General features: G+C 39.6%; 2 protein-coding genes across 10 annotated transcripts in view; one reads left to right on the forward strand and one right to left on the reverse strand.

Moving 5' to 3' along the window:
• TIMM9 (translocase of inner mitochondrial membrane 9) overlaps window positions 1–17,135 on the reverse strand; it is a 20,036-nt gene extending 2,901 nt beyond the window's left edge. Inside the window, exons 1-5 of one of the 3 annotated variants that reach the window (XM_003267745.4) lie at window positions 16,996–17,135; window positions 16,658–16,846; window positions 13,531–13,618; window positions 1,413–1,477; window positions 319–414 (exon numbers count right to left, since the gene is read on the reverse strand). In XM_003267745.4, the coding sequence (XP_003267793.1) occupies window positions 319–414; window positions 1,413–1,451 (135 nt within the window). In that variant the 5' untranslated portion in view covers window positions 1,452–1,477; window positions 13,531–13,618; window positions 16,658–16,846; window positions 16,996–17,135. Of the gene's footprint in view, window positions 1–318; window positions 415–1,412; window positions 1,478–10,441; window positions 11,359–13,530; window positions 13,619–16,657; window positions 16,847–16,995 lie in introns of those variants that run through there. The other 2 variants (XM_004087147.3, XM_030811298.1) reach the window with 2 other exon arrangements.
• A 229-nt stretch (window positions 17,136–17,364) lies between these two features.
• Window positions 17,365–22,093, forward strand: part of KIAA0586 (KIAA0586 ortholog) — a 122,194-nt gene continuing 117,465 nt past the window's right edge. For all 7 annotated transcript variants that reach the window (XR_004029700.1, XM_030811311.1, XM_030811318.1 and 4 more), the window contains exons 1-4: window positions 17,365–18,104; window positions 19,003–19,073; window positions 20,284–20,353; window positions 22,021–22,090. Coding sequence is in view for 6 of the 7 variants with exons in the window: in XM_030811311.1 (XP_030667171.1) it covers window positions 17,906–18,104; window positions 19,003–19,073; window positions 20,284–20,353; window positions 22,021–22,090 (410 nt within the window). In the remaining variant the exon portion in view is untranslated. The remainder of the gene's footprint in view (window positions 18,105–19,002; window positions 19,074–20,283; window positions 20,354–22,020; window positions 22,091–22,093) is intronic.

Raw genomic sequence — 22,093 nt, forward strand, 5'->3', positions numbered from 1 at the left:
TGTGCCAAGTTTCTCTAGGTAGGCCATCTTGGCTGAAAGCTAATTAGTAAGAATCTTTGTTGTGAAACAGTAACTCAGCAGCTGCAGGCATCTTCTCTAAAATGGTCTGACTTGGTACAATGTAACTGTCATATTAAATTTGGCACTGTTAAACTCAATGCCGTGGTTCAGTGGCTGCTTCAGTTCTTCCAAGCAATGGAACATAAAAGGTAGTCTAAATTCCTGTAATAAGTAGGAACAAGTGAAATGCTTAAGGGGATCCTACTTATAATGTTTATGACAGGCTTGGAGAATTTTAGTGAGTAACACTTTTCATACCTCTTCAGGTTTTACTTCTCTTGTTGTGAAGTCTTTAACACAGTCCAAAAAGCAGGTCTCTGTAAGTTTATTGTAGGTCCCCAGAAATTCCTTAAACTACAAACAAACCAGAATGTTCTTTAGTATTTGGTTTTTAAAACAAAGATGCTTTGAAACTTAAATTACTGGTATTTTATATTTAGACAAAATATACTATAACACTTGAAATCATAGTTATTATGCTAACTTAAATGGGTACACTATGATCTACAGAATAGTTTTATTTTCTAGTTGAATATTTAATTTTTCCTGATTATCAGTCAGATGAAAAATACATATGCTTGGTTGGGCGCGGTAGCTCATGCCTGTAATCCCAGCACTTTGGGAGGCAGAGGCGGGCAGATTACCTGAGGTCAGGAGTTCGAGACTAGCCTGGCCAACATGGTGAAACCCTGTCTCTAATAAAAATACAAAAATTAGCCAGGCATGGTGGCATATGCCTGTAATCCCAGCTACTCAGGAGGCTGAGGCAGGAGAATTGCTTGGGCCTGGGAGACGGAGGTTGCAATGAACCAAGATCGTGCCACTGCACTCCAGCCTGGCGGACAAAGCAAGACTGTCTCAAAAAAAAAAAAAAAAAAAAAAAAAAAAGAACAAGAAAAATACATACATACATACACTTTATAACATTTAATATCCATTTTGGAAATGAAATAGAAACAATTGTTTTGTGAAACCACTGACATAGTTTTTTTTTTTTTTTTTTGAGATGGAGTCTTGCTCTGTCACCCAGGCTGGAGTGCAATGGCACGATCTCGGCTCACTGCAGCCTCTGCCTCGTGGGTCAAGCAATTCCCGTGCCTCAGCCTCCCACGTAGCTGGGACTAGAGGTGTGCGCCAGCATGCCCAGGTAATTTTTGTATTTTTAGGAGACGGAGTTTCACCATGTTGGCCAGGCTGGTCTTGAACTCCCGACTTCAAGTGATCCACCCACCTGGGCCTCCCAACGTGCTGGGATTACAGATGTGAGCCACTGCACCCAGCCTGACATGGTGGCATTAGTAGCACCTTATATTTTTTTGCAAAATCTTTTCCCCTTACTTAGAATACTTTACCTGTTTTATCTGATCAGATTCTGGTATTTGTGCAGCCATATTCTTCTGGTACCTTTATTAGTCACCTAATTTAAAAATTCAAAAAAAGTTTGTCAATCTATAAACAAATGTTTTTAGTCTAACTGAAGAGTTAGGGAATCACTGCTCATATTTTATAAATCTGTGTATGTAATTGTATGCCACCACCCCCAATTTCTCAGATCATTAATGACCATAGAACCTTACAGTTGAGAATTGGATTTTCTTTTTTTTTTTTTGAGATGGAGTCTCACTCTGTCACCAGGCTGGAGCGCAGTGGCGCAATCTCGGCTCCTGCAACCTCTGCCTCCAGGTTCAAGCAATTCTCCTGCCTCAGCCTCCCGAGTAGCTGGGACTACAGGTGCACACCACCATGCCCAGCTAATTTTTGTATTTTTAGTAGAGATGGAGTTTCACCATGTTGGCCAGGATGGTCTCGATTTCTTAACCTCGTGATCCGCCTGCCTCGGCTTCCCAAAGTGCTGGGATTACAGGTGTTAGCCACCGCGCCCAGCCAGAGAATTAGATTTTCTAATGCTAGTTTGGGACTCAAAGGCCCTGTCTATCGAAATCTCCAGTTTTAAGATAGTTTGCTCTGCTACCTAACTAAGCTACTTGTTTAAAGCCCCATTCCTAGGAGGATTATAAAGGAAACCAAGATGGTGAGGTTTGGGCTTAAAAAAATAATTAAAAAAAGCTGGGTGTGGTGGCGCATGCCTGTAATCGCAGCACTTTGGGAGGCTGAGGCATGTGGATCACTTGAGGTCAGGAGTTCAAAACCAGCCTGGCCAACATAGTGAAACCCTATCTCTACAAAAAATACAAAAATTGGCTAGACGTGGTGTCATGTGCCTGTGGTCCCAGCTACTTGGGAAACTGAGGCAGGAGAATCGCATGAACTCGGAACGTTGAGGTTACAGTGAGCCAAGATCACGCCACTGCACCCGAGCCTGGGTGACAAAGTGAGACTCCATCTCAAATAATAATAATAATAATAATAAAAAGAAAAATAAAGGAAATCAAGAGATTGTTATTGTTTTCCTAAAATTACTTAACTATTCCACTAGTCACCAATTTGCTTATTTTAAATTTTTTACTATTATACTTAATCGAATACATCAAAAATATCAAAAATTTTAACATTTCAACATGCAATCAACATAAAAAGTATTAATAAGACATTTTACGTTCCTTTTCTGGTAGTAAGTCTTTGATTTTGGTGAGCATTTTACACTTATACCACATCTCAATTTGAATGCTAAATCTTCATCAGAAATACTTGGCCTACATTTAGATTTAATAAAATCTATTATTGAAAAAGTAGATTCACATATCTGAGCCACTCCAAATACACTTAAAATTAGTTGCTAATTTAACTCTGACCCTTACTACTAATGATCCTTTTACAATGTAAATACAAAGGTTCTATTAATAGTTAACAAACACCAGTTAACAAACACCATTTGCTTAGAAATTGACAACCCTCATGAAGGATATTCAGAGTTTTAAAAGAAAGTTACAGGAATTATACATTCTACTACACATTCTATAGTTCAAAAAGGGCAATCACAGAGACTAATTAGAGGCTTCTAATTATAATCTAACGTGGCAGCAACAGGGAAGGGAAGACAAGTAAATAAAAAAGCCTTTCTGAATTCCTGAGATTTTCACATATCCTAAATGTAGGACTTAGGTTCAGTTAATCTAGATATAAGAATGTATATCACATTATTTATTTACTATATCCTGGCTAGTTCTAAAAAGATTGAGCATTTCATATAAAAGATTTGTATAGGCCGGGCGTGGTGGCTCACGCCTGTAATCCCAGCACTTTGGGAGGCTGAGGCAGGCAGATTACGAGGTCAGGAGATCGAGACCATCCTGGCTAACACAGTGAAACCCCGTCTCTACTAAAAATACAAAAAAATTAGCTGGGTGTGGTGGTGGGCGCCTGTAGTACTAGCTACTTAGGGAGGCTGAGGCAGAAAAATGGCGTGAACACAGGAGATGGAGCTTGCAGTGAGCCAAGATCGCGCCACTGCACTCCAGCCTGGGTGACAGAGTGAGACTCCATCTCAAAAAAAAAAAAAAAAAAAAAAAGATTTGTATAAAATAAAGCTGTTTAAAACAGAAATTAAACAGCATGTAAAAGGAAAACATGAATCATATACACTGTAGACTAACATAAATGCTATACATTTTATTTAGTTAAGAGTTTTCTGATAACCAAGACAAAAATGATAAACTGGATGTGCAAATCTTTACCAGCTTATCAATTATTAAAGTATCTCTGAAAAACAAATTTTTTATGAAGCTTTGTTGAAACTAATTTTTATGAAGCTTTGTTGAAACTAGTAGTAAATTCAAGTTTAGGACAAAGTGTATGCCACCATCACACAAAAAAATTAACATTCTGCTTTTGATTAACACATACAATCAATAGTAATTCCATTCCACCAGTTTCAGCCATACCTATACTTTCCTCCTTTTTCCATTTATTCTTCCCTCCTCCTTTTTTCTTATCCTATAAAATCACAATAACTAGGCTGGGCACGGGGGCTCACACTTGTAATTCCAGCACTTTGGGAGGCTGAGGCAGGTGGATCACCTGAGGTCAAGAGTTGGAGACAAGCCCGGACAGCATAGTGAAACCCTGTCTCTACTAAAAATACAAAAATTAGCTGGGCATGGTGGCTCATGCCTGTAATCCCAGCTACTCAGGAGGCTGAGGCAGGAGAACTGCTTGAACCCTTGGGCGGAGGTTGCAGTGAGCCGAGATTGCAGCACTGCACTCCAGCCTGCGCCACATAGTGAGACTCTGTCTCAAAAAAAAAAAAAAAAAAAAAAAAACACAATAATTACTGACATTTAAAAAAATGTCATTTCCTTCATATGCACAGAAAAGCCTCCCCACTCCCCAGCGAGTGTCCGTGGAAACCACATAGGGGACCTGGCTTCCACCCCAATTGGCAGTAATGAGGTACCCATCTCCATCCACTCTGGGGTGGTATCTAAGGAGGCCTACTTGACATTCAGGACTTGCATTACTGCCTCATGACAATTAGGCCATATACCCTCCTGTAATGTCAGTGGAGGCCACATGGGGAGAGTAACAAAGCACTGTAGTCCTTCCCAGCCAGGGAGTTATCAGTGGAAGCCTGGCGAGGAGCCAGAATGCCTACTCCACCTAGCAGTAACAAGAAACTCCCTGCCCCTCCCTTCAAGTGTCAGAGTGAGGAACATGAATTTCTACTTCCACCTGGCAGTAATGAAGTGGTACCTCCCACCACTTCCCCTCATGGAGCATTGTCAAAAGGAGCCAGATAAAATGATTAAATAAAATCTAGAGCCTCATAACATGATATGCAAGATGTCCAGGCTACAATATATTAAAAAATCACTCATCACACCAAGAACTAGGAAGATCTCAAACTGAATTAAAAAAAGACAATCAACAGATGCTTAATATTGAGTAATATGTGTTAGGATTATCTGACAAAGATTTTTAAACAGCACCTTGTAAATACTTCAGTGAGCAATTATGAACACACTTGAAACAAATGAAAAAACAGAAGGTCTCAGCAAAGAAATAGAAGATATCAAGACCCAAATGGAAAGTTTAAGAAGTGAAAAATACAATAACCAAAATAAACTCAATGAATAAAATCAATAGGAGAATGGAGGGGACAGAGGAATCAGTGAATTGGAAGCCAGAAAATAGAATTCTTCAATCTGAATTACAGAGAAAAACAGAACAAAAAACATTAACAGAGTACAAAGGACTTGTAGAAGTATAAAAGAGCAAATATTTTGTCTCATTAGAGTCAAAGAAGGAGAGGAAGAAAAGGGTAGGGTAGTAAAAGTACTGGAAGAAATAATGGCTGAAAACTCCCCAAGTTTGGCAGAAGACATAAACCTACAGATTCAAAAAGCTGAACAAACCTCAAACAGCATAAACGCGATGAAACCTACATCGACATAATAGTCAAACATCTGAAAACTAAAGACAAGGCTGAGCACAGTGCCTCACGTCTGTAATCCTAGCACTTTGGGAGGCCAAGGCGGGTGGGTCAATTGAGGTCAGGAGTTCACGACCAGCCTGGTCAACATGGTGAAACCCCGTCCCTACTAAAAAAAAAAAATACAAAAAGCAGCCAGCCATGGTGGCACACACCTGTAATCCCAGCTACTCAGGTGGCTGAGGCATGAGAATTGCTTGAACCCAGGAGGCAGAGGTTGCAGTGAGCCAAGATCATGTCAGTGCATTCCAGCCTGGGCGACAGAGTGAGACTCTCTGTAGCAAATAAATAAATAAATAAATAAATAAAAATAAATAAATAAAATAAAAATAAAGACAAAAAACCATTGAAAGCAGCAAGCGAAAAACTATATCTTGTCTGTAGGGGTAAAACTATTAGGATGACAGCAGATTTTTCTTTAGAAACTATGGAGGCCAGAAGGAAGTGGCACAAAATGTTTCAAGTGCTAAAAGAAAAGAACTGTCAATGCAGAACCCTGTATCTAGTGAAAACAACCTTGAGGAATAAAGGTGAAATCAAGACATTCTCAAATGTAGGAAAACTAAGAAAATGTGTTACCAGCATAGCTACCTAAAATAATGGCTCAAGTTTCTAAATAGAAAGAAAATGATAAAAGTAGTAGTCCTGGAACATCAAGGAGGAAAACACAGTAATAAGTACAATACACTTCTCTTGAGTTTCCTAAATTAATGTTTGTCGGTTGAAGCAAAAATTATAAAACCATCTATTGTGGTTCTAAATGTATGCAGACAATTAAGGTTTCTATACTTCACTTGAACTGGTAATATGCTGACATAATTATACGGTGATAAACTAAATCAGTGCCATGAGGAAAAGTTTTAGTACTAAATGCATACATTAGAAAAGGAAAAATGCCAGGTGTGGTGGCTCATGCCTGTAATCTCAGCACTTTGGGAGGCTGAGGTGGGAGAATTCCTTGAGCTCTGGAGTTCAAGACCAGCCTGGGTGATATGGTTTGGCTATGTCCCCACCCAAATCTCATCTTGAATTCCCACGTGTTGTGGGAGGGACCTGGTGGGAGGTAACTGAATCATGGGGGCAAGTCTTTCCCATGCTGTTCTCATGATAGTGAATAAGTCTCCCAAGATCTGATGGTTTTATCAAAAGGAGATCCCCTACACAAGTTCTCTCTCTTTGCCTTCTGCCATCCATGTAAGATGTGACTTGCTCCTCCTTGCCTTCAGCCATGATTGTGAGGCCTCCCCAGCCATGTGGAACTGTAAGTCCATTAAACCTCTTTCTTTTGTAAATTGCCCAGTCTAGGGTATGTCTTTACCAGCAGTGTGAAAACGGACTAATACACTGGGCAACATAGTGATACCTTCTCTCTCCAAAAAAAGAAAAAAAAAAAAAAAGAAAGAGAGAGACAGACAGAAAAGAAAAGAGAAAAGAAAGAAAAGTAGCTGGGCATGGTGGCATGTCCTATACCCCCAGCTACTTGGAGGTTGGGGCAGGATTGCCTGAGCCAAGGAGTTTGAGGGTGCAGTGAGCTATGATCATGCCATTGCATTCCAGCCCAGGTAAAACAGCAAGACCCTGTTAAAAAAAAAAAAAAAAAAGGAAGTGGAGGTAAGGAAGGAAGAAAGGGGAGGGAGAGAGGGAAAGGAGCGTGGGGGGGAGGGAGGGACTTAGGGAAGGAGGGAAGGAAGGGAGGGAGGGAGGAAGGAGGGAAGGAGGGAAGGAAGGGAGGGAGGGAGGAAGGAAGGAAGGAAAGAAGGAAGGTCTTAAATCAGTAATCCAAGCTCCTCCTACCTCAAGCACCTAAAAAAGAAGAGCAAAATGAACCCAATGAAGGAAATAAAGAGCAGATATCAATTTAAATGAAAAGAGAAAAAAAGAAAGAGCTGGTTCTTTGAAAAGATTAATAAAACACAAACCTACGAGCAAGAGAGAAGACACAAATTATACTATCAGGAATGAAGCAGGGTGTACATTACTACAGGTTTTGCAGACACCAAAAGGATACAGGAATATTACAAACAACTCTACATACATAAAACTGACAACTTCTTTATGAAGTTAGTATTATCCTGATATTAAAACCAAAGACAGTACAAAAAAGAAAACCATAAAAATATCCCTCATGAAAGATATAAAAGTCTATTACTATTAATATTAGCAAATATAATTCAGCAATATATAAAAAGAATTATACAACTTGACCAAGTAGGGTTTATTCCAGGGATGCAAGACTGGTTTAATATTTGAAAATTAGTCCGTTTAAGTCCACATATTCATAGACTGAAGAAGAAAAATCAAATGATCATAAAAATTGATGCAGAAAAAGTATTTGAAAAAATGCAATATCCATTCATAGCAAAATATCTCAGAAAAAAAGGAAGATCAATTTGATAAACAGCATGTACAAAAAAACCTACAGCCTACACTATACTTAATGGCGAAAGATAATACTTTCCCATAAGATTGTGAGCAAGGACAGATGTCCACTCTCACCACTCTTATCTAACATACTGCTGAAAGTTCTACCTAGTGCAGTTAAGAAAAGGAAACAGACATAAAGATTGTAAAACAAGAAAATAAAACTGTTCCTGTTTGCATGTAACATAATTATGAACGTGCAAAATTGAAAGAATCTACAAATAAACTCCTAGAATTCGTAAGTTCAGCAGTGTCCAGTATACACAATAAGCATATTTTAAAAATCAATTGTATTTCTATATACCATCAATGAACACATGTATACTGAAAGTAAAAATACAATATCATTTACAATTACTCAAAGAAAAAAAAAGATTTAGGGGCAAATCTAACAAAACATGTACTGACTTCTTTGTGGAAAACTACCAAATACTGACGAAAGAAGTCAAAGACCTAAACACACAGAGAGACATACTGTGTGTTCAGAGATCAGAAGACTCAATATAGTAAGAATGCCAATTTTCTTAAGGCTGATATACAGACTTATTGCAATTTCTATCAAGGTCCTAACAAGATTTCTTATAAATATACACAAATTTATATGGAAAACATTTATATGGAAATTTATATAAAATTTATATAAAAAGCAAAGGGACCAGAATAGCTAAAACAAATTTGAAAAATGAAGAATAAAGTGAGAGGAATTGGTCTACCTGATTTCAAGACATAAACAGCCTACAGTAATCAATGCTGTGTGCCACTGGTGGAAGGACAGACACATGGTCAGTGGAACATAACAAAGAATCAAATAACAGATTCACACCAAAAAACCCAACTGGCCAGGTGAGGTGGCTCACACCTGTAATCCCAGCACTCTGGGAGGCCAAGAAGGGAGAATTGCTTGAGCCCAGGAGTTCAAGAACAACCTGGGCAACACAGCAAGACCTTGTCTGTACAAATAATTAAGAAAATTAGCTGGGCATGGTGTCACATGCCTGTAGTCCCAGTTACCAGGGAGTCTGAGGCAGGAGAATCATATGAGCCTGGGAGGTAGAGGCTGCAGTAAGCCATAGTTGCGCCACTGCGCTCCAGTCTGGAAAACAGAGTGAGACCCCGTCTCAAACATACACATACACACACACACACACACACACACACACACACACACCCCTGCCCAACTGGTTTTTGGGAAAAAAAGATGTGAGAACTAAGTTTCTCACCTAATACAAAAATTAACTCAAAATGGATCGGGGGGCCAGGCATGGTGGCTCGTGCCTGTAATTCTAGCACTTTGGGAAGCCAAGGTTGGCGGATGGCTTGAGGCCAGGAATTTGAGACCAGCCTGGGTAACATGACAAACCCCGTCTTTACCAAAAATACACACACACAAAAAAATTTTAGCTGGGCATGGTGGCACATACCTTTAGTCCCAGCTACTCGAGAGGCTGAGATAGGAGGATGGATTGAGCCCAGGAGGCGGAGGCTGCAGTGAGCCGAGATTGTGCCACTGCACTCCAGCCTGGGTAACAAACCCTCTCTCTAAAAAAAGGATCAGGAATTTAATGTAAAATATAAAACCACTAAAACTTTTATTTATTTTTAATAAACACAGGGTCTCACCATGTTGCCCAGGCTGGTCTCAACTCCTGGGCTTAAGCAGCCCTCCCACCTCCACCTCCCACAGGGCTGGGATTACAGGCATAAGCCACCATGATTGGCCAACTACTAAAACTTTTAAAAAATATTAGAAAATCTGGCTTTAGGGCTAGGCAAAGAGTTCTTATATTTGACATCAAAAACACAATCTATAAGAGGAAAAATTAAGAAATTAGACTTCATGAAAATTAAAAATGAAATTAAAAAATTAAAAACTTTTGCTTTATGAAAGAACACTGAGAGGATAAAAAGCTACAGACCAGGAGGAAATATTTGCAAACTACATAACTGACAAAGAATAAGCAGAAGATATAAAGAACTCTCAAACCCCAGCAGTAAAAACACAAACAATCCAATTAGAAAACAAGCAAGAGCCATAAGAAGGTATTTCAGCAAAAAGGAAATACATATGGCTAATAAGTACATGAAAAGATGTTCAACATCCCTAGCCATTAGGGAAATGCAAATTAAAACCAAAACAAGCTGCTGGGCACAGTGGCTCATGCCTGTAATCCCAGCACTCTCGGAGGCAGAGGTGGGCGGATCACCTGAGGTCAGGAGTTCGAGACCAGCCTGGCCAATGTGGTGAAACCCCATCTCTACTAAAATACAAAAGTTAGCCGAGCATGGTGGTGCACGCCTGTGGTCCCAGCGACTCAGAAGGCTGAGGCAAGAGAATTGCTTGAACCCAGGAGGTGGAGGTTGCAGTGAGCTGGGATCACGCCACTGCACTCCAACCTGGGTGACAAGAGCGAAAATCCATCTCAAAAAAAAAAAAACAAAAAATAAAAATAAAAAAAAAAACAAGCTACATACCTATCAGAATGGCTAACATAAAAACAAAACAAAACAAAAAAACAAAAACAGTGGCAATACCACATGCTAGTGAGGACATGGAAAAACTGAATCACTTACATATTCCTGTTGGGAATGTAAACAGTTTGGCAGTTTCTAAAGAAGTTATACATTCATCTCCCATATAACCCTGCAATTGCATTCCTGGGCATCTGTCCTAGAGAAATGAAAACTTGTGTTCACAGGAAATCCTGTATGTGAATGTTTGTGGAAACTCTATTCTTAATAATCAAAAACTGAAAACCCAAATGTTCTTCAGTGGGTGAATGGTTAAACAAATTGGTACATCTATACCTGTAATACTATTCAGCAATAAAAAGGATGAGTACTGCGACTTGCAAAAGCCTGGAGAATTCTGCAGAGGAAAAAAGCCAATCCTAAAAAATTACATCTGTATAATTCCACTTATACAACATTCTTGAAATAACAGAATTGCAGAAATGAAGAACATATGGTTGCCAAGGGTTAAGGAATGGATGAGGGAAGGAGTAGGAAGAAAGTAGGTGTTGCTATAAGAAGGCAACACAAGACCTTTGTAATAGAAATATTCTGTGTCTTGATCGTATCAATTAGTATCCTGGATGTGACATTGTACTCCAGTTTTGTAATATGTTACCACTGTGGAAAACTGGGTAAAGGACACAGGGGACCTTTGTATTAATTGTTGGAAGTGTATTTCAATCTACACTAACCTCAAAATAAAAAGCTTAATAATAAAGAAAAAAAATGTTATTGTATAACTTTCTGGTACCTGCCAAAGAACAACATGCAGTGTGGTAGATACTGTTAGCAAGCCTTCCAAGCTAGAGTTCTTCTGGACTCCCACTCAGAAAACAGTCTGAAAAGATCTAAGAACTGGTAAAACAACTTCTAAAGAAGTATTAAATGAAATCACTGTTTTGTGAGAACTTGAAAAAAAATACAAGGGTAATAAAATATGCATTAAGGAACTTGGGTTTACCAATAGGCTCCTAGCTGAAAGTTCAAAAGGTCAGCTACTAGACCTGAGCCTTTTGAATTGTCGAATTAGGACAATACACTCACTGCACCTCAGGAGGACACCCAGCAAACTGGACTTTCTATAGTTCACATCAAAAAAGAACACAGATCTGATTTCCTTCCTATAATGCCAAAATCTGTTTTTTTTCTGTTTTTTTTTTTTTTTAAATTCCATCCTTGTATTTCTTTGGGTTAAAATTCTTATTTATTGACTTATCAACCAGAGGTCAGAGAGACAGAAAGTATGAAATCTCTTTTTCTTTTGAGACGGAGTTTTCGCTCTTGTTGCCCAGGCTGGAGTGCAATGGCACAATCTCAGCTCACCGCAATCTCCACCTTCCAGGTTCAAGCGATTCTCTTGCCTCAGCCTCCCAAGCAGTTGGGATTACAGGCATGCGCCACCACGCCTGGCTAATTTTGTATTTTTAGTAGAGAGAGGGGTTTCTCCATGTTGGTGAGGCTGGTCTCGAACTCCCGATCTCAGGTGATCCTCCTGCCTCGGCCTCCCAAAGTGCTGGGATTACAGGCATGAGCCACTGTGCCCAGTCGAAAGTATGAAATCTTTAAATGTTCTCTAAGTTTCATACTGGTACCCTGTGCTGCCTCTACACACATCTTGTCCTTATTATATACCTCATGGTGACAAATGATGGTTGTTACTGGAAAATCTTTAAAGACATATATGAGGAATGCCCCAAGTGCTGTTGGTATGAATCTTCTTTATTCATTAATGTATTAATATACATTACTTAAACAGTGTATGTTTCCTCTTTTCAATGAAATAAAGTTTATCATACTATAAAAGTAATATATTTATTGAGAATTTGAAAAACAAAAGATAAATAGTTCTACCGTTCACAGACCACTATGTTAACATTACGATTTATTTTCTTTAGAATCACTCAATTGTGTATTTTATGTATTTACTTATTTTTGAGATTTATTTATTTATTTATTTTTGAGACAGTCTCACTCTGAGACCCAGGCTGGAGTACAGTGGTGCAATCTCAGCTCACTACATCTTCTGCCTCCTGGGTTCAAGTGATTTTGTGCCTCAGCCTCCTAAGTAGCTGGGATTACAGGCATGCACTAACACACCTGGCTAATTTTTGTTTAGTATAGACAGGGTTTCACCATGTTGGCCAGGTTGGTCTTGAACTCCCGACCTCAGGTAATCTGCCCGCCTCAGCCTCCCAAAGTGCTGGGATTACAGGCGTGAGCTACGGCGCCCAGACCAATTTCGTTTTTTTTTTGTTTTTTTTTTCCAGACCTACAGTTGAACTCAAGAGCTAACAATCAGAAGTTTTCTTAAGTCTGCTTAAATCTCTAAAGCTATCCTCAGTAGTCACCAGTATTTATCAAGATTACGGTATAGGCCAGGCACAGCGGCTCACACCTGTAATCCCAGCACATTGGGAGGCCAAGGCGGGTGGATCATTTGAGGTCAGGAGTTCGAGACCAGCCTGGCCAACATGTTGAAACCCCCATCTCTACTAAAAATACAAAAATTAGCCGGGCATGGTGGCACATGCCTATAATCGCAGCTACTCGGGAGGCTGAGGCAGAATTGCTTCAACCTGGCAGGCAGAGGCTTCAGTGAGCTGAGATTGCGCCACTGCATTCCAGCCTGGGTGACAGAGTGAGACTTTGTCTCAAAAAACAAAACAAAACAAAACAAAAAAGATTATGGTATACATAATTGTAGGCAACTGGTTCAGAGAAAATACTGGAGATGACTGAGTAAATAAATGATTTTCAGAGTTACTTGCTCATTTGAGGTCTTCTAAATCTTTCACTATTCACTTTGCAGTTATTTAATAGTAAGCTTAAACTGACAAATTCCACCAGCCACATAAACCACCTGATGGTGAGAACAGGTAGCAGTAATGTGGTTGTTCTTTTATTTGATCCTAGTTTCCAGATATTACAGCAAATTTATGTTACTGCGGCAAAGACCCATCAGGGGTTACCTTCTGATTATATCCCTGAAACCTGGAGAGGGAGAGAAGAAATAAGCGAATTCAAGAATCACTGGCTTAGATCTTGGGAATGATTACAATGATGCTGTTATTCTTGTGGCAAACAAAATATATCATAGAACCAGGGAACTTAAGAATAAAGGGAGATCTTATCGGTCATCAAGCTCTAACCTTTTCTGATGCATGAGTTTCCTTTCTGTTCTGGAAAAGTAGTTGTCCAACCTTTGCTTGAATGTCTCCAGTAAGGCCTGATTCTTACCTGAAAAATGAGGTAATATGATTACTAAGTCCCCTTCAAGTTCTAATAGTCTTTTCAATGAAATGTAAACTTCAATTGGCTAATCATTTATTTTTTTAAAGTTTCTTCCTTTTTAGTAAGTGAAATTAGTTTCCTCTATTCTGACGTTACAATTTTTTGGCATATGTGCTACTATTAAAAAAAATACTTAATGTCATGCTATCCTTATTTATCCAGGTATAAGTATACATTACACTTCCCTTATGATTTTCCTACTAATTCTGGGAGGGATGGTTCAGAAATCTTAAGAAACTTACATGAGGCCACTTATACAGATAATAACTGGACAGCTAGAGCCTAACTAAGGTCTTTGGACTTCAAAATCCAGTATTTTCCCCATTGCACCTATAAAATGACCTATTTAAGACCTATAAAATGTCTTATAAACAATTATGACATATATCATCTATCTAAAAATATTTTCCAAATAGCCAAATATATGTTATAAGCTAAGTGACTGACCAGGTGCAGTGGCTCAATCCCAGCATTTTGGGAGGCTGAGGTGGGTGGATAGCTTGAGCCCAAAAGTTCTACAGCAGCCTGGGCAACATGGCAAAACTCCATCTCTACAAAAAATACAAAAATGAGCCGGCATGGTGGTGTGTGCCTGTAGTCCCAGCTACTCAGGAGACTGAGGCAGGAGGATCACTTGAGCCCAGGAGCTTGAGGCTGCAATGAGCCATGATCACGCCACTGCTCTCTTGCCTGGGTGACAGAAAGAGATCCTGTCTCAAAGAAAAAACATAAAAGCTAAGTCATAAAACCTAGCATCACAAACGTGGGTGCCAACATTAGGTGTTTCTTGGTGAGATGCAGTAAGACAGCATCACCTATGTGGTATTCTGGCCAAAGTTTGATATGGCTCTAATCATGAGGGAATAATTAGGAAAATCTACAACATGGAACAATTTGTAAGACAACCTGGCTGGTCTTTTCAAAAGTGTCAGTCATAAAGAAAAGGAGCTGAGAGGGCTGATTTAGCGTAAGAAAATAAGGCCAGGCGCGATGGTTCACGCCTGTAATCCCAGCACTTCGGGAGGCCGAGGTGGGCAGATCACGTGTGGTCAGGAGTTCCAGACCAGCCTGGCCAACATGGTGAAATCCCATCTTTACTAAAAACACAAAAATTAGCTGGGCAGAGTGGCAGGTGCCTGTAATTCCAGCTATTTGGGAGGCTGAGGCAGGAGAATCACTTGAACCCGGGAGGCAGAGGTTGCAGTGAGCTGAGATGGTGCCACTGTACTCTAGCCTTTGCGACAGAGCAAAGATCCATCTTAAAAAAAAAAAGAAAGAAAGAAAGAAAAAAGAAAATAAGCCTGGGCAATAAGGCGAGACCTAGTTTCTACAAAAAAGTAAAAAATTAGCCAGCATGGTGGCAAGTGCTTGTAGTCCTAGCTACTCAGGAGGCTGAGACAGGAGGATTGCCTGAGCTCGGGAGTTGAAGGCTGCAGGGAGCTGTGATCATGACAGAGCAAGGTCCTGTCTCTGGAAAAAAAAAAAAAGAAAAGAAAAAGAGAAAGGAACTAAAGAGTAATGACAAAGAGCTGTAAGATCCAAATTAAGTTGTCATTTTAATAATTCGGAGTGCCTACACTCAGATCTTAGGTCACTGTTTCTTTCACATAAGTTTCACCTAGAAAGTAAGAGTTAAACTATCTCCAAGGTCTCTGACAACTCTGACATTGTAGTTCTTTCAGTACACTCACAATATACAATATTGTGAACAAAGAGGTACCACCTATGAGCCCAATTACTAAGAGAAAATGTAACTAAAATAAAAAATAATGGCCATGCGCAGTGGCTCACGCCTGTAATACTAGCACTTTGGGAGGCCGAGGCGGGTGGATCAAGTCAGGATTTCGAGACCAACCTGGCCAACATGGTGAAACCCCGTCTCTAATAAAAATGCAAAAAAAATTAACTGGGCGTGGTGGCGGGCGCCTGTAATCCCAGCTACTCAGGAGGCCTGAGGCAGAAGAATCGCTTGAACCTGGGAGGCGGAGGTTGCAGTGAGCCAAGATCGCACCACTGCACTCCAGCTTGTGCAACAGAACGAGACTTTGTCTCAAAAAGAAAACCCACAAAACTCATTAGAGAAACTCAGCAAGTTACAAAAAAAAAATAATAATTAAAAGAGTCTTTAACGCCGAGCCCTTAAAGTCTTTTTTTTTTTTTTTTTTAGAGTCTTGCTCTGTCATTCAGGCTGGGGCGCAATGGCGCGATCTCGGCTCACTGCAACCTCCACCTGCCGGGTTCAAGCAATTCTCTTGCCTCAGCCTCCTGAGTAGCTGGGACTACAGGCGCGCGCCACCATGCCCAGTTAATTTTTTGTATTTTCAGTAGAGACGGGGTTTCACCTTGCTGGCCAGGCTGGTCTCGAACCCCTGATCGGCCCGCCTTGGCCTCCCAAAGTGCTGGGATTACAGGCGTGAGCCACCGCGCTCGGACTTTAAAGTCCATTTTAAGCCTAGACTTCTATGAAAGTAGACTGCCGAGATGTAAAAGAAATAAAATTAGTTATTTAGCTTTTAGATCGGATTACATTTTCTGCTTTGATTATTCTAAAGCCTCCAGCAAGGCGTAAAGGGATAGCTCTAAGTAGCGCATCCTGGGAAATGAGCAGATCAGGGAAGGGGTGTTAGACCTGGTATTATGTCTAGAGACGATTTTCATTTAAAGGAGGATCTTCCCCCGGGCAGCTCAAGGTCACAGCGTAAATACCTTATAGTCTAATTCAGTGTCCCCAAACAAGACCCCCGACTCCCCAGATCCAGGTTGGGGGTGGGTCAGGGCCTAAAGTTCCTACCCCTCGCCCAGGTGACACCATCCCCAGGAAGGTCTGCACCCGACCGGGCGAAGCGCTGTCCCGCTTCGGACCCCCCCACTGCCCCAAGTACGTGCGGCGGCCTCCTCGGGAGACCCCGCCACTTTCCTGGGGCGTAGCCTGCCACCCCCCGTCCGGGAACCCCGGATTCTCACGGCAGAGAACAGACACCATACTTAAGCACAGGCTCTCGCATCCGACATCAGTACAAGGCTGGGGGGTGTTGGGGTACGGCTGAGCCTCGGGAGGGAGGGTCACGGTCAGGACAGGAGCCGCGGCCGCCAGATGGGAAAGAACACGTGGGAGCAGTGATGTCAAGTGACACTTAAACCCTTAGACGCCGATTCGTTATAATGCGAGGAAATCTAGAAGAAAAAACAGGTACCATCAGTGAATTCTAAAATCTCCTAAGGATTAACCTCTGTTATTGTCTGCTTAGACAACGCTTTCTATTCCCGACTTCCTCTCCAATAATGACCCGAATCTGTCGAAACCTTTTGGAAGCCTAATTTACCTAATCCCACGTCCCTAACGGTCTTCGGAAGCGAAGCAGTGTAAACAGTCCCTGGTAAACACAAGTAGTATTACAAGTCGGGAGCTCTTCAAGTCTTGGATGAGACTGTAGAGCGGTCTTGTGCGGCAATGTGCTACCTTAAAATAAATAAATAAATAAATACATACATACATACATACATACATACATACATACATCCCCGTAATGTCCGGAGTTGGTTTCCACCCGGAGAGGAATGGAAGAGCACCAGAGAGCGCTTAGCTTTCTGGTTGGATGTTTTGGGTGAGTTTCTTGGCGCTCATGCGTGTTGTGTCTCAAGGGCGGGTTTGAAGGGAAGTGGGTGTTGACCCGCGGGCAACTGACGCTGTTGTCAGATTACACCCGTGACGGCGCGGGTCTCGGGCGTTCTGGAGACACGTAGGGGTGAATTTATGTTTCCGACGATTGCATCTGGAGGGATGTGTAAGACTCTGTGGCTGAAGAAAGCTATTACGCTTCTTATGTGGGTCATTATTTAAAAAATAGCATTTCGGTTTTATCTGCTTAACTGCCTCTTCTCTACAAATTTTAAGCCCGCCTCTACGTGTGTTTGGTTTTGCCCTACCAGCTCTGGGGTTGGGGAGTGCACTGTTATGGTTATTGTTGCTCCTGTGGCCATTCTCTTGTCATCCCCACTTTCACATTTTGGCCTGGTGTATTAATAGACTGAGTGGGATTAATGGGTAAATATGACTTTATAGTCAGCTCTAATCCTGGATTCAATATCAGAATTTAGATTTTCAGCTTTGTGGATGTTCGACATTTTAAAAACAGTTCATTGCAAAGTGGTGAAAATTTTGTTCTGAAGTCTTAAGGACACAGAGAAAGTTTTTCCGCCCATAAGTGTGGGACTTGTTTTGTGACCAACAATATGAAAGGCTCTGAGGTCAGCTTGGAGAAGAAAAAAAGGATTAAGATGCCAGCGAAGAGACTTCGTGAGGTAGTTTCTCAAAATCATGGAGATCATTTGGTTTTGCTGAAAGATGAGTTGCCCTGTGTTCCTCCGGCATTGTCTGCAAATAAACGTCTTCCTGTTGGAACGGGGACTAGCTTGAATGGAACATCACCTGGTATGTGATTCCATGTAGTTTTTCAACCAGTTTCAGTTCAGTAAATCTTTAGTCCTTATTTGTTTAAATTCCCAAACGTAAGATATAAGTCTAGTTTGTACAGATGTTTGAAAACTGACCCTGTTTCCCGGCAAAATGGCCAGGAAGCCTATAAAATGTTTGAATAGATGGAATGAATGAAACTTTAACGTCTCCTGTTGTGCTTTTTTTTTTTTTTTTTGGCATTGACTTTTGCATATTGTTTTTGTTTATATCTATGGTGGATACACTTAACTTGTATAATGTGCTTTATTTTCCCCCGCGTAGTGTTTTTTATAGTTTTCCCCCAAAGTAGTGCTTTTTACCTAATGCACTACTTTCTGTTCATAGTGGGAAAAGCAGGACTTCTGCCAGTTGATGGCTTCTATATTCCAATTCACAATCTGTCTAGAGCTCAGTGAAAATAAGGATAACATATGCTTTACCCACTTCGCTGTTAATTGTGAGGATTAAATTAATGAATATGTGAGCAAAAACAGCAAAATGCTTTTATAATGCTGCTCTTTGGGGGATACAGCGGTGACACTCAAATAGTCCTGCTGTTAAATTAGACCTTTACGTCGTATACATATTTCTACCCATAGTTTGTCCACATTCAATAGTATATGGTTATATTTTAAAATGTTTCATGCTTATCTCACTTTATTGTCAGTACCGAACCTTATTTTCCCAGATATCAACTGTAAAAGCCTTCATTCAGATATGTTTAAATACATTTTCTTAACTTTTTTTGCATGCAAATTGCCTTTCCAACTTGTGCATTATATGGAGTTTATAGATCTTGAATCATGCCCGTACAGTTTCTAAAGCTAAGGATCTGATTTTAAAATCACTAAAATCTATTCCTTTGTTTTGTTAGGTTCATCAGACTTAACTTCTGCTAGGAATTGTCACCAGCCTCTATTAGAAAATCCCATGGTGTCAGAAAGTGTAAGCAAAAGGATTCTTAATTATGCTCACGTTAAAATTTTCAGTATTGTCAAATAATGCATTCTTAAATTATGTTTGATTAGCAGCATGCCTTGTTTTTATTTCAATATCACTTACCAAAACAAACGTTTTATATACTACAATTGTGACTTTGAATGGTGTTTGAGACATTAAACAAAAGGCCTTCCCTAGAATCAAAAATACCCATTAGTAAGATAATGGCCGCTGAAAGAGATATGGTAACTGAAAAGAAACTCTCTTACTACAGGCAAAAGGTGTTCTTGCCCAGAGACTTAACATATTCTTAGGTAAAAGAAAAGAAACAACTAACAGTACAATTTTTCTTTAATGTGAGGTGTGCTTGCATGTCATTCTAACACTTGTGAGGCCTTTTGGTTTTCTTAGAAGGGAGGTTCTTTAAGAATAACATGAAATTATCATCTTAACTTTATAATACTGAAAGTATTTGATAAATACAATGTTTTGGTTATGAGATCTAATCAGACTTTGACAGCTAATCATAGTGTTGACCTATGTATTGTCAGTTTAATAAGTCTGTATAATGAGAGTTTCACAATATGCTATTTTGAAAATTGAAGCTGGCAAACTAATAATTGAGACTATGTGACAATTTTGTCAAAAGCTCACAATAAAATGTATAATTATGTGCTGTACTTGATCCCTAAGTAAATGCCTAGACTTTGGAGTGTTTTTTTTTTGTTGTTGTTTTGTCTTTTTTTTTTTAAGCAGGCCTTATTTAATGATATCTAAACTTCTCAAATGTATGGATGCACTGTTATTGTATAATTGAGAATAAATGGGTGATCTTCGTGATGTTGTGCCGTCCTTATCTACTCCATTTGACTCACAGTGAGTCAGATTTTCACATTTCACTGAAGCAACTGAGATGTTAAATGACTTGCTTTGCTACAAGTGGCAAACAGGTTTGAGTCTGAATCTCAGTGCTGCATTTGCTTGCTGGTTCATCTACTCATTCATTCACTTGTCTTATAGTGTATTACTCACCCATTCAACAAATCTTTGAGTAGCTTTAAGGTACATCAGCATTGCGTGGTGATGGAAATGAAGAATATGAAATACACAGTCCTGCCCTCCCAGAACACAGTAGTCACATAGCTAGTAAATGGTTCTTGATAAATAATAAATCATGAAGTTTATTTAGCCTATTTCTTCCTTTCATATCCCAAAGGATTTTTCTAAAGACGTTGCAGTGCAAGTGTTGCCTTTGGATAAAATAGAAGAGAACAACAAACAAAAAGGTAAAAGAATAATATTGTTTTTTTTATTGTGACAACATATACATAACCTAAAGTTTACCACTTTAAAATGTACAGTTCTGTGACAGTAAGTACATTCACATTGTTGTACAATCATCATCACCTTTCATATCCAGAGCTTTGTCATCTCTCCCGACTCTACCCATTAAACACTAACTGCTCATTTTTCGTCCCCTCAGCCCTGGGCATCCTACTTTTTGTCTCTGAATTTGACTACCTTAGGTACGTTATATAAGTAGAATCATATAGTATTTGACCTTTTGTGACTGGCTTATTTCACTTAGCATAATGTTTTAAAGGTTCATTCATGTTGTAGTATGTGTCAGAATTTTCTTCTTAAGGGTAGAATTTATTTTTAAACATTTATTACATAGTCTTACAGTTTTTATTATTTTCATTTTAAATTAGTTTTTCTTCCCAAATTAAGCTATTACTAGAATCTATAAAATCCAGAATAAGGTTTGCAATGGTGAAGGTTATCTTGTTATTACCAACCTATTGCAGAGGTTTAGTATTAGATATGTTTATAAATTTTTTTTTTGAGACAGAGTCTCCCTCTGTTGTCCAGGCTGGGGTGTGATGGTGTGATCTCGGCTCACTGCAACCTCCGGCTCCTGGGTTCAAGCAATTCTCTTGCCTCAGCCTCCTGAGTAGCTGGGATTACAGGTGCACACCACCACACCCAGCTAATTTTTCTATTTTTTTTTTGTAGGGACAGGGTTTCACCATCTTGACCAGACTGGTCTCAAACTCCTGACCTCAAGTGATCTGCCTACCTCAGCCTCCTAAAGTGCTGGGATTACAGGCGTGAGCCACCGTGTCTGGCCCCATATGAATTTTAAAATAGTTTTTTCTAATTCTGTGAAAAATGATGTTGGTAATTCAATAGGAATTGCATTGAATCTGTAGATGGCTTTGGGCAGTATGGTCATTTTAACGATATTGATTTTTCTAATTCATGAGCATGGAATGTTTTCCACTTATTTGTGTCATCTGTGATTTTTTTCATCAGTGTTTTGTAGTTCTCCTTGTAGAGATTTTTCACCTCCTTGATTAAACGTATTCCTAGGAATTTTATTTTTTGTGTGCTGCTATTGTAAATGGCATTGAGTTCTTGATTTCATTCTCAGCTTGAACGTTATTAGTGTATAGAAACGCTACTGATTTTTGTACATTGATTTTGTATCCTGAAACTTTACTTAAGTCATTTATCAGATCTAGGGGCATTTTGGAGGAATCTTTAGGGTTTTCTAGGTATAGGACCATGTCATCAGTGAACAGAGATAATTGGACTTCCTCTTTTACTTTTTGGATGCCTTTTCTTTCTTTCACTGTCTGATTGCTCTGGCTGGGACTTCCGCTACTGTGTTGAAAAGAGTGGTGAGAGTGGGCATCCTTGTCTTGTTCTAGTTCTTAGGGGGATGTGTTCAACTTTTGCCCGTTCAGTATGATGTTGGCTGTGGGTTTGGGATTATGAGGATTATATTATTACTTAATCACTTAATTTGTTCCTTGTCCTTTTCGATCGTGGAATGCTGTGGCTGAGTTCCTAAACATTCTTTTAGTTAAAAAAGATTTTTTTAGTAGCTTATTAAAGTTTAATAAATATTCAGGAATTTAATATATATTTTTGTGTCTTGATTTTGCAGCAAATGACGTCTTCATTTCTCAGTATACAATGGGACAGAAAGATGCTCTAAGAACAGTTTTAAAGCAAAAGTA

The sequence above is a fragment of the Nomascus leucogenys genome, chromosome 1a (assembly GCF_006542625.1).
Source record: "Nomascus leucogenys isolate Asia chromosome 1a, Asia_NLE_v1, whole genome shotgun sequence".
Lineage (NCBI taxonomy): Eukaryota > Metazoa > Chordata > Mammalia > Primates > Hylobatidae > Nomascus > Nomascus leucogenys.